We start from the raw sequence: 14,205 nt of genomic DNA on the forward strand, positions 1-14,205 counted from the left end.
CCACTCACCCTTTGGCTGCAAGTTTGTCATCCCACTGCATTCTGCCTAGAGGGGCTCTGGGCAGGCTGGACCCTGTAATCCCCTGCTGCTGGTGATACTGAACTTGACAACAAACGCCTTAAGGATGTGAAGCTTCATGGACCTTGTTAAATTTTTTCTCTTTTGGGTTTGTTTCTTCTGTGAGAGAACAGATCATATTTAAAGCTGACCTGTCACTTGCCCTTAGCCAGGAAAGGCTTTCCCACCAGGCTTGTGGGGCAGGTAGCAGGCTGAGTGTACAGTGGCTCCAGCATCTCTGCACTCGGCCCCACTGGCCAGTGGGGCTTTGTTTACAGACTTAGGCAGTTCACAGACTGTGTTTCAGGTTTACAGCCACTGGGCCTGGACAAGAGCCTTGCAGGGTGGGGTAGGTCCTGTTTAGGGGCCTGTACTTGCTCTATTTCAGAGCTTGTGGCTTTGTCTTCCTCCCTCCCCTACTGCCTCATTTCCCCAGCTGGACTGCCCTTCCTCTGCATCATGTGCACCTGGCTGCACTGCAGCTGTTCCCTAGAGGGCACACTTGCACTCTCCACTCATTTTGAGAGCTGTGAGGAGGCTTTGAGCCCCACCAGAGTTGTTTTGGGGGCTTTTGACCCTTTTTCCTGAGCTGATCCAAGTTTTATGCTGGGATTTTTTCCAAAGGTCCTTCTTCCTTCCCACTCCCATCACTCAAAAAGGCAGGGAAGTGGGGTGGCATTGGGATGGTTTTACTGTACTGGAATTTTATACTGTTTTTCTGTTGCTTTCAGCACAGTTAGTATAAGATTGTTACTGTAGGACCACAGTGCCCATTCTTGCCAGTAGTGTCCCCTAACCCCATACCCTCTCTCACTGGGGACTGAGCATTTGCTTAGTCTGGGGCCAGAGCCCCTCAGGGTACAGCTTTAATGTTCAGTGTTAGGGAGGCCCCCGGTGGGGGCCTGGTGCTGAGCCAGAAGAGGCTCCCTGGTGCTTCTGTCCTAGGCCACCACTCCCCCTACTTCCTTTCCTAGACATACGTACCCCTGCCCTTCCCCTAAAGTGGTCTTCTATAGGTGTCATCCCAGAGCAGGGTGCATGTCCCTCCCCTGTCTGGGCTCCACCCCAGTTCTTAGTGTCTGGATTTGAACCCTTCTTGATTGTCCACTCTAGATGAGCAGGCTTAGGGCCAGCACCCTGTCTCAGAGATGCCAAAATGTGGCTAGTTCTGGATGAGCTAGCTGGGGAGGCTCAGTCACAGGAACACACTGCAGCTCAGATCCTAAGGCACTAAGCTTTTGGACCATGGCAGGCCTAAGCCCTGGAGGCTGGTAGAACAGGTGCCACCTCTGCCTGGCAGCAGCCCTTGCAAAAGGCTTTAAAGCCTTTTTCAGGATTCAGGCTTCCTTCAGCTCTGTGCCCACCTATTATGATGAAGGGAGTGAATGTGAAGGCTTGCCAGGGATCATGGACACAGGGTAGGTAGGCCATGGTACCATGGGTTTCAGTCTACTTGTCATTTTCTGTATAAGAGCACAGCCAGGAGCAGATGAGGCAGGGCAGAGAGGGCTGGTCCCTCCTTTCCTCCCATCCTCCCTCAAATGTTAAATTGTCTACAGCAGTGGGAGGGCCAGAGACTGTGAGCTCTGTGCTGTGTATCCCTCCCTGAGCCTCTGCTCACTCTCAGGGCCAAGCAGCTCCTAAGATGGGGTCCTCTCTTTAGAGGCAGGGCCATAATCTAAGGAGCAGTGCTGGATTACAGGCATTTCAGTAAGCAACCATTAAACAGGCTTTGGCTGCCTGCTGATGCTGTGAGGCTCCCTGATTGGGTACAGTGGCAAATGAGCTCGAAGAACCCTGGCCCAAAAGACTGCTCACTCCAGTAAGTAGCAGTGGCCCTGGGGATGACGGCCGTGTTGCGGGGCCACTAGGAGTTTGTGCCCAAACCTTTTTTTCCTCCCCTGGTGGCTCTGGAGCTTCTTTCTGCCCTCAGTCTGAGCCTTCCCGGGTGGTATTAAAGCATGATTCCTTTATCTATCTTTGGTTCTATTCAGAGATATCCTGCCCACAGTGCCCAGTCCCCAAGGGGCCCCAGTCAGGTAGTCAAGACTATCACTCATACAGTTCTTGGGGAACCAAAAACCAGCACTAAAATAAAGCTGAATGATGGGAGTCCTGTGCTCTGTGGTAAATTTTGCTCTATAGGCTGCAGTAAGGTACTGCCACCCCAGCCCTAGAAGCTGTCCTATGCCTGACAGCCTTCAGTAAGCCGTAGTTGTTGAGCGCATACTGCCTGAAGTCCTAGCCAGTTAACAGGGCTGGACAGATAAGTAAAACCAGATGCTGCCTGGAAAACTGCAGCGGGCCATTTCCCTTAAGATTCCATAGTGCCAAGAGGTACAGCAGGGGAACAGGTACAGGACAAGGCCCAGGTGCCTTCTAGCACAGTTCAGAAAGCACCTCAGGGCTAGAACTGCTCTTCTCCTGGGCCCAGAGGGACACCCCAGTTTCTGATGTTTTCACTGGCTAGGCCTTATGTGCCTGGCCCGGGTCACTTAGCTCTCCACAAGCTGAACTGCTAAGAAAGACTTTATTAATACAGAAGGGAGAAGGCAAGGAGCCTGGAGACGGACACACTGGTACCAGGGGTTACAAACAGTAAGAAACACTTTATTATAACTTTACAACATATAAATAGCTTAGGTCAAATCTGTGCTTTCTGGCAGCCGGGCATCAAGTCTCCTCCCCAGTAGGCTCCTGCCTTCCTTCACATTGCACTGTTCGTTGGGTGGCTCTGGCCCTGGGGCCCGGTGGTTAGAGGTTGGAGAAAAGGGGCTGGGCAGCCCAGTCCCACTCTCCATCTCCTCATGTGGTGGCCTGCGCCTGTCATCTGCTGGGGTTGCGGCTGGTGTGGAAGGACCGCTCCTCAGGGGTCAGGCCAGCAAAGAAGGGGTGCAGCAGGGCCTCCGCCAGTGTGATACGCTGGGCAGGATCAAATTCTAACATCCTCCTCATCAGGTCAAACAGCTGCACGTGCTCCAGGGAGTCTTGAAGCATGTAACTCTGCTCAGGGACACAAGGTGCCTCAGTGTGATGGCAGGGTCATGGGAAGCCACAGCAGGTCCCCCAGCCTCTGGGAAGACTTGCTGCATGGGTTGAGGAGGTAGTGATGCCTCCTGGAGAACTACTTCTGCCCTCTTGGACAATGAGCAGCACCTTCCTTTTCATGCCTGTTATAGCATTTTGCTCTGAACTTGTCGGGCTATTGGGTGTCTTGCTGGTTTGGTGCCTTTGCCCCCACATGCAAAAGTCCTGACAGGTGAGCAGAAATCACCTCTGTGAAATTCACTGTCCGAGCACCAAATGCAGTTGAAAGAGGCTTCCTGGCCATGTCTAGGTCTTCCCTCCCCCTCACCTCAGTCCTGCCTAGTTTTTCCCAAAATTGAGAGAAGAGGGGGACAGGAAGCAGCAGGGTCTCTGATACTTGGCTCTTCCAATTATATTCATAGCCACCTTGTGGGGAAGGGGTAGGGCTAAGGACCCCTCTGGGGCAGTTTGCAAGAAGCACCCACTGCCAGCACCCAGCAGCCTTGAGTGCAGCCTCCCATACAGCTGGAGCGAGGGGGCAGCCTTTAGCTGCCTGGCCTGTCTCTCTGCTGTTATGTGTGCCCAGTGCCTGGGGTCTCCTTGGCATGAGTTGAGCTGGGGGAAGCCAGAAACTGACCTTCAGAGGTTTGCAGTTCTCCTTCACATACCGGCCATCAGAGCTGTTCTCATCCCAAACCAAGCCCCCTTTGTAGAAATATTTCTGCTTCCTGAAAATGAAGGGAGGGGGTCAAGTCTTGAGTGGGGAGTGGGGGAGACAGCAGCAGCCTAAGGAATGGCAGGAAAGCCAGACGGGATCCTGGGCTGACTCAGCAGGGCAGGAAGCTCTGGGCAGCAGGTTTGCGAGGCCACTCAAGCATACAGTGAAGGCTGCTATGAGCCTGGAGGAGCCATGGAACATTCTGCAAAGACTTATCTAGTAGCTTGCTGACCCATAGCCAAGATGGGAAAGGCCCCTAGGCCAGGCTCCTTACCTGGTACGGTGAATCATGTGTGATGGGATGGGTCCTAGGATTTTCTCCATCATCACCAAATGCTCTCGGTTTTCATGGGTCTATAGAAAGTCAGGGATAGAGCAAGCGGGGGTCACTACCAGCTTCAGTCCCTCAAGAAGAATAAGGGACAAAAAAGATGGGCAAGTACCTTCCCAGCTTTGGCCTTGTGGTAGCCTGCTACATTCCTCACTCTCTACCCAGAACATAACCTACCCCAGCTCATCTCCACACCCTCACTCATGTGCCTCTTTCCTCGAATGCTCACTCCTCTGGCCCCAGTCCTCCATCCTTGGTGGCTAAGCTTAAGACTCGCTGACTGCTTCAGCTACCCTGACCTCTGCCTTCCCCTAAGCATCTACAACCCTCAAGAGTCTGAATCTCACAACATGCTGATTGGTGGGCTTAAGAAGGGCTTCCCACACCAGTACCCTATGGTGTATCAGAATATCAGCACGCAGGGTAGTGAGAACAAAGCGGGAGGGGGCCTTACCTGGAAAAGTGTGAAGCCTCGGTAGTACTCAAAGAGAATGCAGCCAATGCTCCATACGTCACAGGGCTGTGCCCAGCCCAGCTCTGAAAGTTAAAATGGAGAAAAGCTATGAGATTGAGCTTTGTGCTCCCAGCCTAGAGGTCACAGGGCAGCTGCCACACCGGCTGGCAGGTCTCTTGCCTACATCCCAAGTTCCCTTTCTCAGTAAGGTCAAGTTGACAACCACAGTGACCCATGACACTGGCCCTGGGTGGCAGCAGGTACATCACTTCCTCTATTCATTCCCTCCCAGCAACTGCACACTTTATCTTGGTTGGGGGCTATACTGTCACTCACCAAGGATCACCTCAGGTGGGCGGTAGTGACGAGTGGCCACAATGGTTGTGTGATGCTCATGGTCAAAGGTAGCACTGCCAAAGTCAGCCACGCGGATGCTGGTGTTCTTCACTGACTTCTCCTCACAGCTCTGAGAGGCGAGGAAGGAGAGCCAGGTCAAGACTCTGTCCTAGTGGGTAAACCCAGCCTCGGAGTGGGGCCTTGCCCTCCCTCCACCATACCTTGTGCTCATTGTAGAGGGTTTCAAACTCAGAATTCACAAACAGGATGTTCTCTGGCTTCAAGTCTGTGTGGGTCAGTTGGTTTTCATGTAGAACTGGAGAGACAGGAGAGGGAAGCAGACTAAGAACCTGGGCTTCTTCTCTGGCTCCTACCAACTGTAGGCCAGATCTGACCTCCAAGACCAGTCTGCCAGAGCCCCTCACGCTGTAACCTCAGCAGTGGGCCAAAGGAGCAAACCCGAGCTCTGCCTCTGCACTGGCTTCCCTCTTAAAGGTTCTCTGTGCTGGGGACCTTGGAGGTTTTGGATACTCCAGATGAGAAGGCAGGGGTGACTCCATTCAAAATATCTCCCTCTACCCTCTGCAGGGCGCAGGCCTCCTCAGCCTGTCTCTCAGCAAAGTTGCAGCATCTGCCTTGGGGAGGTTCCCTCTCCCCAGCACCAGCTACATCATTTGTGGGGCCCAAGGCAAAATGAAAATGCAGGTCCCCTTACTCTGAAGCTTAAGAATGTCAAGCTGGTGGCAAGAGAACATTAAACCAAGCACAGGACCACCCATAAAGCCAGCCCTACCTCTCCTCATCCCTAGTCCTAGGCAAGAAATCCTTTTTCCTCCAATCACTGTCCCACTAATAGTGGTGCCCCCACTCATCACTTTCAGGCTCCAGGCTCCCATCTGGCACTCAGGACCCTCACAGCAGTGCAGCCCACCTCTCCCCAACATGGGCCCTCTTTCACCAGACTGAACACATGCCAGGCTCTAGGCCATCACTGAGCTGGCACACCTTGCTTGGAGCACTCTTCCCTGTCCCCTCATTCTACGCAGACCCTGCTCTAGGTCTATCTACCTCCCCTCCAAGGAGCTTCGCTGTCCTCCAACCACTGCAAATCCTATAGTGTTGAGCATGAACACCAGCAAACATGCTGGAAAACAGATGGGAAGTGGTAGTGAGGGTGTCTGTGTGGACAGGAGCTATGGCTGGGATCACCCAGGTCACTTGGAACTTTTCATCCTTTGCAGGAAAGTGCAAGCAGGATTGGTAGCTGGGAGAATTCTAGAGCATCGGCCCTCTTCCTGAGTTCCTGGGGCAGAGGTTGGCTCAGAAAGCCTCTGATGGAGGCTGCCTCTCCATCTACACAGATTCATACTTGAAGGCCTTTTAGTCAAAAGGGCCTTGGTATGTCTCAGGCGCAGCAAAATGCTTAGCAATATGCTGGAGTGAATGGGGGCCAGCAAGACTACCAGGTAACTTTCCTGCCAGGTATGTGACCACTCATGTTCCATTTGATGATGGACACTTACATCTAAGGGCGTGGCAGAGCTGGTAGGCCATGTGCCGGACATGTGGTAAGGGGTAAGGCTGGAAGTTATTCTCCTTCAGGAACTCAAAGGTGTTCTTGCCCAGGAGCTCAAAAGCGATGCACATGTGACCGTGGAAGTTGAACCAGTCAGACATCAAGACGCACAGGCTGGGAGAGAAGGATGGGTGGGAATCAGGCTCTGTGTTGCGGGGAGGGGGCTGGCTGCCTCACCCCTTCCCTCAGATGAAGCCAGTCCCCACTCCCTCTCAGGCCACTGGGTCACACACCAGGATGCAGATACACACAAAGAAAGAGAATCAGTTAACAGCAAGAGCACATCTCCCCACCAGCCATCACCTAGATCAGCTCAGAGCAAGGTCTGAACTTCCTGCTGTGAAGGGGTCGGGAGCCATTCTGGTCTGAGGTCTCCTGCCTTATCTACTTAATGATATGGTAAATTATAATGATAACTTCCAAAAAAGATGGAATAATGCCAGGACATGCCACAGGACTAGCAGTGCCTTTTTCAACTCCCTCAGTGGAACTTCCCAAGTCTGCAGGGCTCAGCACCTGTGTGCTAGAGGCAGCTCTCCTTTGGGTGTCTGACCATGCAAGAGCCCCAAACAGCTTCTGGTTTATATCTTGTCTAATGCTCACCACACCCAACGAGGCCCCCAATCCACAAATGCATGACTGTGAGGCCTGCCTCTGAACTCAGAGCTGGTCGTGGTGGAGCCTAGACTGAATTCCAAAGCCTCCTTCCAGCAAGACTCACTTGCCCAACTCCTGGCTCTGGGTGTAGGGAGAAGGCAGGGTGCTAACCAGGTGAGAGGACACTGCTCAGTCCCAGGGGGTCCAGACAGTTGGGGCTGGAGAGGATGCTGTCCCCAGTGAATGCTTTCCTCCCATTCCTTGCTGACACTCACAACTTGTTTTCTTTGTCCTTCTCCTTGATTTTTTTGAGAACATTGATTTCTAGCCGGGCAGCCTCCCGGTACTTGCCCACATTGCGGATGATCTTCAAGGCAACCTGAGACTTCCCTCTGCAACCGGAGAAAGAAACAAAGGTTCTCATGAGAAACTGCCCAAACCCCCTACCCTCCACCCCAACCCAGCAACTCCTGGCAGACACCACTCTGGACTCCAGGAACAGGGCCTGCTCCAAGGAGAGCAAATACTTGATACCCAGCCGGCCCCGGCAGGCTCCCTTGGCATCTGTGCCACCTTAGGCTTTTATGATCTCAGCTACTGCCAGCCCCTAGGGAAGAGTGAGCAGAGGAGGAGAGAGGCCCGTCCTGCTGACCAACACCAGCCCCAGTGATTGATCACTCAGTAACTCAACCTGTATGTAGGCCAGTCAGCCTGACCCCTGCCAGGCTGTCCACACAGCACCCTCTTTCAGTACCTCTTGAACTTCCTGAACTTCCCGAGCATGTCTACAACTCTGGGCAAATGGCTCCCCCTGGTATGGGGATTTCAGGGTGGAATTTAAGGGGTTTCAGCCTGGTAAGAGGTGCCAGGAGTAGGGACCCCTCACTGGGAGGCCAAATACTGTTGTGCTCTTTACCACACCCCCCTCTAGTCCTGCTTGCCAGCCTACCAGCCACAGCATTATCAGAGACCACTGAAGATTTTAACAATTCCTGCTCTACACTTCCCCTCCCCCCACTTCGTGGAAAGATGCCAGCAGAGAAGGAAACCAATTGAGGCTAGAAAGGAAAGCCAGAGTTCAAATGCCAGCTGGGGAATTGGAGTAAGAAGCCCTAGCCCACAAGGGTGTGGCCTCTGAGGCCTCTGGGAGGCTGGCCTTGGTGCCTACAGAAAGCCTTACAGGCCCCAGGGCAGAGGCATCTTCTACAGCATACCCTGCTTTTCTCTCCCTATCCCATTTTCCCAGATTTTTAGGGCAGGAAAGGGCCTCAGAGAAAGGCCACCAGCCTCATCCTAGAACAGGATCCCTCAATGGCATTCCAACCCTCAACACAAAGAGCTCATCACTTTCACAGACAGCCACTATCAGGGCTGGATGGTTCTGAGGTTAAGTCCCCTCCTTTTGCTAGGCTGAATCCTGCCTCTTCAAAACGACCCCACTAGATGACTCCCTTTGGACCCCCCGAAAGTCCCCTGAGCCCTATGCCTGCCCCTTAGTGACTTCCCTCTAGGTACTAAAAGTGGCACAGCCTAAAAAGTTCAGCTGCCCCGATGTGCCACAGCTCTCAGATCTGCCTCATCCCTCTCCAGTCACAGTACAGTCTATACATCCCTATGCCTACTGCTACCAACCCTAACCTCTTGAGTCAAAGGGGTATTTAAATAGGAACTGGGAGCCTGGGAAGCCTTCCTCTCAGTCACCATCACTATTTTTTCTTGGGGCCCCATGGCCACCTAGACTACCGGGTCTAATTGTCCCCTCTAAGCACCCCTCTGAACAAGGGAGCACTGCAGTACAGTGGAACCCCGCTCCACCATTCAACAGCGAGGGAATATGGGCAAACCCTGAGCATGTTTCTTCATTTCTAAACTAGTGGAAGAGTCACATATGGGCACCACATGGCTCAACTGAGACAACTAAGACAGCTAAGGACATTGTAGCTAGAGTGCCAAACCTAAGAGAGGGCCATTAAGTCAGGGAGACAGTGACCACTCAGCCTATGGCAGAGGAGGCAAGGTTTCTGGTCTTAAGGAATTGCAAGAGGACAAAAGTGTTCTAATGTTCAGCCTGGAAGGGAGCAAGGGGCCCCCAGCAGCACCCCTACCAACACAGGTATATCATGCTCTACGTGAGCACACTCAAAGGGGACCACGCTCAACCCTGGCCACACTGGAGAAGGCACTGGCCTACTGAGACCAGCACAGCCTCTCAGGCAGACCTCTAGAGCAGGGGTCCCCTACTCTGGGGCCCCAGACTGGTGCCAGTCCTTGGCCTGTTAGGAACTGGGCCGCACATCAGGTGGTGAGCAGCGGGCTGCACATCAGGTGGTGAGCAGCGGGCAAGGCGAGGAAGCAAAGCCTCATCTGTATTTGCAACCGCTCCCCAGCACTAGCATCACCGCCTCAGCTCCACCTCAGAACATTAGGCATTAGATCCTATTAGGAGCAAGGGTCCCCGCTGCCAAAAAGGTTGGGGACCACTGCTCTAGAGGGCGGAGGCTAATGCTTGGGCTGGGCTCAGCAGTACTCTCTACTCCTGCCCAAGCCCACAGGGAGCAGATCCAGCCACAGAAGAGCCAGGGCCTTGGCCCTGTTCTGATATTCACCTCCACCACCCTGGGAAAGTGGAGAAACTGGGCAGGCCAGCAATTTCACTGACCAGTAATTCTTGAGCAGGCATGCCACATGCCTGTGGAACCCCACTCAGCAGTGTCTCCCAAATTCAGGGAATCAGCAAAACCCTGAAATATGCAGGTCAGAACCCTGCTTTGGTGCTACCTTTCAAAAAGAAAAAGGATAAGGTTACGCTCTGACTGCCACCAACTTTAAGAACCTCAGGCCAGCGCTTCCCAGGAAGCTTGCTCACCTGGCATGGTCCAAGCACTCCACCACCTTGCCAAAGGTGCCTTCGCCCAGGTTCCCCACAATCTCATCTAGAAGAGAAAAGAAGCGGGGCATGAGGATCTGGAAGGAAGAGGGGCGGCAGCTCCTGCAAGTTCACAGCATTCAAATTCTCAAAAACAAAAAAGGTTTCTCTCTCACTGCTACACTCTTAAAAACAGAAGTTGCTAGCGTTTGTGTCATTCAGGCAATTACTGGTGGCCCCACTAAGGCGCCACGCGCACTAGAGGCCCCTCCAGGCAGGAGAGGTCTGGTCTAACAAGGGGGTAGAAAGTAGAGAGGTAAAGTTTTACGAAAGGTGGCTGTACATCGCTCTTGGAGCCAATCGCCGATCCGGCACACCAGGTGGCCCTCCTTGTCATCTTCCACACTCCGGCTGCTGCGCTTACTGCTCTGTTGGCTTCTCTGCATGCACCGCCCCCCGAAACGCCATCCGACCAATCGCATGGTAGGCGGTTCCGATTGACAGATTGAGGTGTCAGTCAAAGGCAGAGGTGGAGACGGTGAGGAGCCGGTGGGTTGGTTGGTTGGATTTTCCAGATCCCAGCATTTCATAAGGCACACAGCATATATAACGATAGGGATATTGCAAGGGACACGTCAAGACACAAACTGACTTCAAAAACAGAAAAGTAAAAACAGCTACAGGTATGTAAAGAAAACTCGGACATTATCTAAGAGAAGGGTGCCGCAAATGCTCAGAAAGATGACCAGCCTCTGCTCCTGAGGGGACCAGCTGGGCGGTGCGGAGAGCCAGAGAGCCGACTCCCTCCTCCACTGAGTCTCCCCCTCCCGGGCCCTCCCATGACGCTTCAGCCAGGGTGGAGACGCAGTGAAAACGGCGCAAGAAGGTGGCTGGCTCAGCCTAGGTCCGATCATTCAGAATGCTCAGAGGCTACTCTGGGTTCAGCTGCAGAATACCCAGCCTGTCCTTGCTTGCCTGTTTGCCCACGCAGCCCTGCACATACCCGACAGCTGCTACTGAGAGCAAAGATGCTACCCCAGACGGCATCTGTGGCCAGACTTAACAACACCACCAGAAACGGCCTTCTATCAGCAGCCCTTATGCCAACAGCTTCAAGCAAGTAAGGAGCCCAGAATCCTCTGGGCTGGTCAACCTCCAGGTCTCCTACCACGATGGCCCACAAAGGCCCCAAGCCAGCTCCTACCCTGGCCTTGGCACCCATGCTACTCACAGGCCAGGCCCATCCAAAGCCTCGTGATGACAGAGGGCACCAAAAAGAGAAGCAGAGTCACACACCTCTGCACTGCCCTCCTGTGGCAGTGTGTGGCAGTGTGCAGAGAGGCCACCAGGTCATGCTGGGCGCCGGCACAGTAAACCCGCAACCCATGGCCACTCAAAGAAGTCACTGGAGAGTCAGGCAGAGAAGATGCTTGACCCCTCCACTGGTTCCATCACTCCTCCTCAGTGGCCTCACGGCTGGGGGGCGGGAGTAAGGAAGGGAAGAGGAATGGGGAGAAGACAGCAAATAACCTCAGAGACACAGCGCGTTTTCCTTCCCAAAGGTCTGAATGCAGTGTGGGCTCTTGGTCTCAGCAGAGATCTACAGAACCTTGCATGCTAGGAACACCAGCAGGCCCTGCTCATGGCATGTGGCCTGCAACTGGACAAGGCCTAGGGCTGTAGGCCTTTCTGTCATTTCTTTACATGTCCCATCACAGAGGCAGCTTGTCCCCCTTGCCATGCAAAGAGGCAAGGCTAAAGAGGGCCTGGCTGGAGGTCGTAAGTGATGCCACCAGTCTGAGTTGAGTGACAGGCGGACCCTCCCCTACCCGTAGGCACTCCAGCCTCCGGGCCTTTGGGGAGGGGTGTGGAGGTGAGACTGCAGAAGTGGGTGCATTCCACACGTCAGAGCATTCAGTTACGTGTGGAGGCAATCTCTAGGTGGGAAGAACCAGGTCATATAGCTCCAGACCATATACCAGCAACTCTAATAGGATCCCTAAGAAGTGTCCCTGGCCACTTGAACCCATGCAGCCTGTGCCTAGAGCAATGTGGAGACACAGACAGGCCAGGGACTAGCCAGCGCCGGAACCAGAGCCCCTACAGCTGCCACTGTCAATGGGCCAGAAGATAGAGGAGCCAGGCCCTCTGCTCAGCCTTGTACCTAGACCAGACAACACATACACACACACGCACACACACATACCAAATGCACATGTGCAGGGCTGGCAGTACTCACCCAGACCAGCCAGCCTGAGAGAAGGCTAGAAAGAGATGAGGCCTTGAAGCCCCAGCCAGCACACTCTGGCCACCACTCACCGAGGAGGCGCTGCTACAAGACCTGGTGCGGCGTTTGTGGCAGTGGTGGGCGTGCTTGCGGGTCCGGTATGGCTCCCTCTCTCGTGACCGCCGACGATGATGGGAACGTGAAGATCCATAGCAGTCCTCTCCAAAGGATGGGCTCCGCTCTTCACACCGGTATGTGTCACTGTCTCGGCGTTCCCGGTATCGCCTCTGGTAGGGCAGGCGGTCATGGCTGCCAAGAGAGGAATGGAGACACCGGTCAGACGAGGGCCTTCCTCCCACCAGCCAGGTTCCTGCTACCAGATAAGAGAATGTGGTGGGGCTCCTGCAAAGGGCTCACAAGGGTTGCCTGTTGGAGCAGAGGCACCCGCACTGGGGGAAGAAGGGTTGGGGAAGTGTGTATGTGTGAAGTCCAACCTCCAGAACCTCGGCTATTGACAGCATCCCTCCAGTGCCACAGGAGGCAGAGCCCTGGGGAAGGTGAGCATGGTGGCAGAGCTCTCTGTCATCTGGGGGCTGAGACAGGACCAGGGACCAACCTCTGGAAAGGGCTGAGGTTATTTTTCTAATCCCCACTGAGGAAGTCTCAGAGGTTAACAGGTGAGGTGCTGGATTAGGAAATGGGAGAATGGTTGGGAGAAGGAAGACTCAAGGACAGAGAAAGAAGGGGTGGCAAGGAAGGCAGCAAACACTTAGGCCAAGGAATGCAGGTGAGATCAGGGAGGAGCCCAAAGAGGACAGGGCAGTGATCTAGATGCAGCCAGGCAGAGGTGGCAGTCACCTGAAGGAAGTTAGCGCTGCCACAAGTCTCCAGACTGTCTCCCTAACCTGACTGAGGGAAGGAGCTCTTCCTTCTGATCTAGTTCCCCCTCACCTTCTGGACCGAGATCTCCGGGGCGGAGGCTCCCTTCGAGACGGGTATCGCAGTCTCCCTTCGTGCTCCCGACTGTAAGACCTCCTCCTCTTCCATCGGTAGCTCAGGTACGGGTCTGGCTCAGGGGAGCGGTATCGCTTACAGTGATGCATCTAGGCCATGAGAAATGGAAAATCCTGCTAAACATGCAGCCAGCCAACCTCCAGCCATGGGGCTGCCTGGGCAGCCTAGATGCTCCTGAAGAGGCCCATTGTTCTGTTCAGGGGCAGCCCCTCCCAGGGGTTTATGAAGTGAAGAAGAACTCTGAGGTCACACTGCTCAAAGAGCAGACAATGGGTAACACCCTTCTCTGCCAGTGAACAAACAAATAGCTGCCTCCCCAGCACAGCATCACTGGCCTGGTGGCCTGAGCACTTGGGGAACCAAGAGAGCCAGGACAGGTGCTGAGGTGGAACATAGGGGGGCTAGTGAATCCATCACAAGAGACCAAGGCCCAGGAGAAAGGAGAGTCTCCTGTGCTTAATTCCCTCCTGCCTGTCTGTGGGGTACTATGAAGCACCTGTTCTCTCAACCTAGAGGCCAGTCAGCTGTTGGAATGATGCCAACACACAGAAACAAAGGGTGAAAGTACTTAAGTTGAGAAGCCCTATTGGCTTGAGGAGGCCCGAAACTGAACCTCACTCAAGGGAGCAAGGACCATAAGTTGGGCAGAAATGAGAAGACCGGCCCTTGGAGAAAAAGGTGAACAGGGTCTCACAAACATTCCCTCACAAACATAGTCCACCTGAGAGTCTGGCTAACCCTTGCTAGTCTACACTAGGGCTCAGTACCAGTAAAGATTCCAGAGTCCTCAGAGCATCCAAGTATCTTGCTTGAGGCCCATTTAGCACCCTCAGACCGCCTGTGGTACCAACCATGCCAGGCGCTGCCTTGCCTCTATTCGACTCTCTACTCTTCTAGATCCCCTGCTCCAGTACCCTGCTCCAGTACCCTTCTCCTATGCCCATCTCAGGGTGGTATGCTTGGGGAAGCAGGCCAAAAGGGCCCACCTCGCTATCCTGTTCA

The 14,205-nt window shown here is 54.0% G+C and overlaps 2 protein-coding genes across 4 annotated transcripts in view; one reads left to right on the plus strand and one right to left on the minus strand.

The window, feature by feature from the left end:
• Positions 1 to 802, plus strand: part of EDC3 (enhancer of mRNA decapping 3) — a 59,623-nt gene extending 58,821 nt beyond the window's left edge. The window contains exon 8 of the mRNA XM_015597660.2: positions 789 to 802. Within this exon, the coding sequence (XP_015453146.1) occupies positions 789 to 802 (14 nt within the window). The remainder of the gene's footprint in view (positions 1 to 788) is intronic.
• A 1,771-nt stretch (positions 803 to 2,573) lies between these two features.
• CLK3 (CDC like kinase 3) overlaps positions 2,574 to 14,205 on the minus strand; it is a 14,684-nt gene continuing 3,052 nt past the window's right edge. Inside the window, exons 2-13 of one of the 3 annotated variants that reach the window (XM_006922626.3) lie at positions 13,141 to 13,292; positions 12,282 to 12,498; positions 10,306 to 10,402; positions 9,963 to 10,029; positions 7,372 to 7,488; positions 6,447 to 6,613; positions 5,145 to 5,239; positions 4,924 to 5,053; positions 4,588 to 4,670; positions 4,077 to 4,156; positions 3,722 to 3,812; positions 2,574 to 3,060 (exon numbers count right to left, since the gene is read on the minus strand). In XM_006922626.3, the coding sequence (XP_006922688.2) occupies positions 2,884 to 3,060; positions 3,722 to 3,812; positions 4,077 to 4,156; positions 4,588 to 4,670; positions 4,924 to 5,053; positions 5,145 to 5,239; positions 6,447 to 6,613; positions 7,372 to 7,488; positions 9,963 to 10,029; positions 10,306 to 10,402; positions 12,282 to 12,498; positions 13,141 to 13,292 (1,473 nt within the window). In that variant the 3' untranslated portion in view covers positions 2,574 to 2,883. Of the gene's footprint in view, positions 3,061 to 3,721; positions 3,813 to 4,076; positions 4,157 to 4,587; positions 4,671 to 4,923; positions 5,054 to 5,144; positions 5,240 to 6,446; positions 6,614 to 7,267; positions 7,287 to 7,371; positions 7,489 to 9,962; positions 10,030 to 10,305; positions 10,403 to 12,281; positions 12,499 to 13,140; positions 13,293 to 14,205 lie in introns of those variants that run through there. The other 2 variants (XM_015597730.2, XM_025040377.1) reach the window with 2 other exon arrangements.

The sequence above is a fragment of the Pteropus alecto genome, unplaced genomic scaffold, assembly GCF_000325575.1.
Source record: "Pteropus alecto unplaced genomic scaffold, ASM32557v1 scaffold38, whole genome shotgun sequence".
Classification (NCBI taxonomy): domain Eukaryota; kingdom Metazoa; phylum Chordata; class Mammalia; order Chiroptera; family Pteropodidae; genus Pteropus; species Pteropus alecto.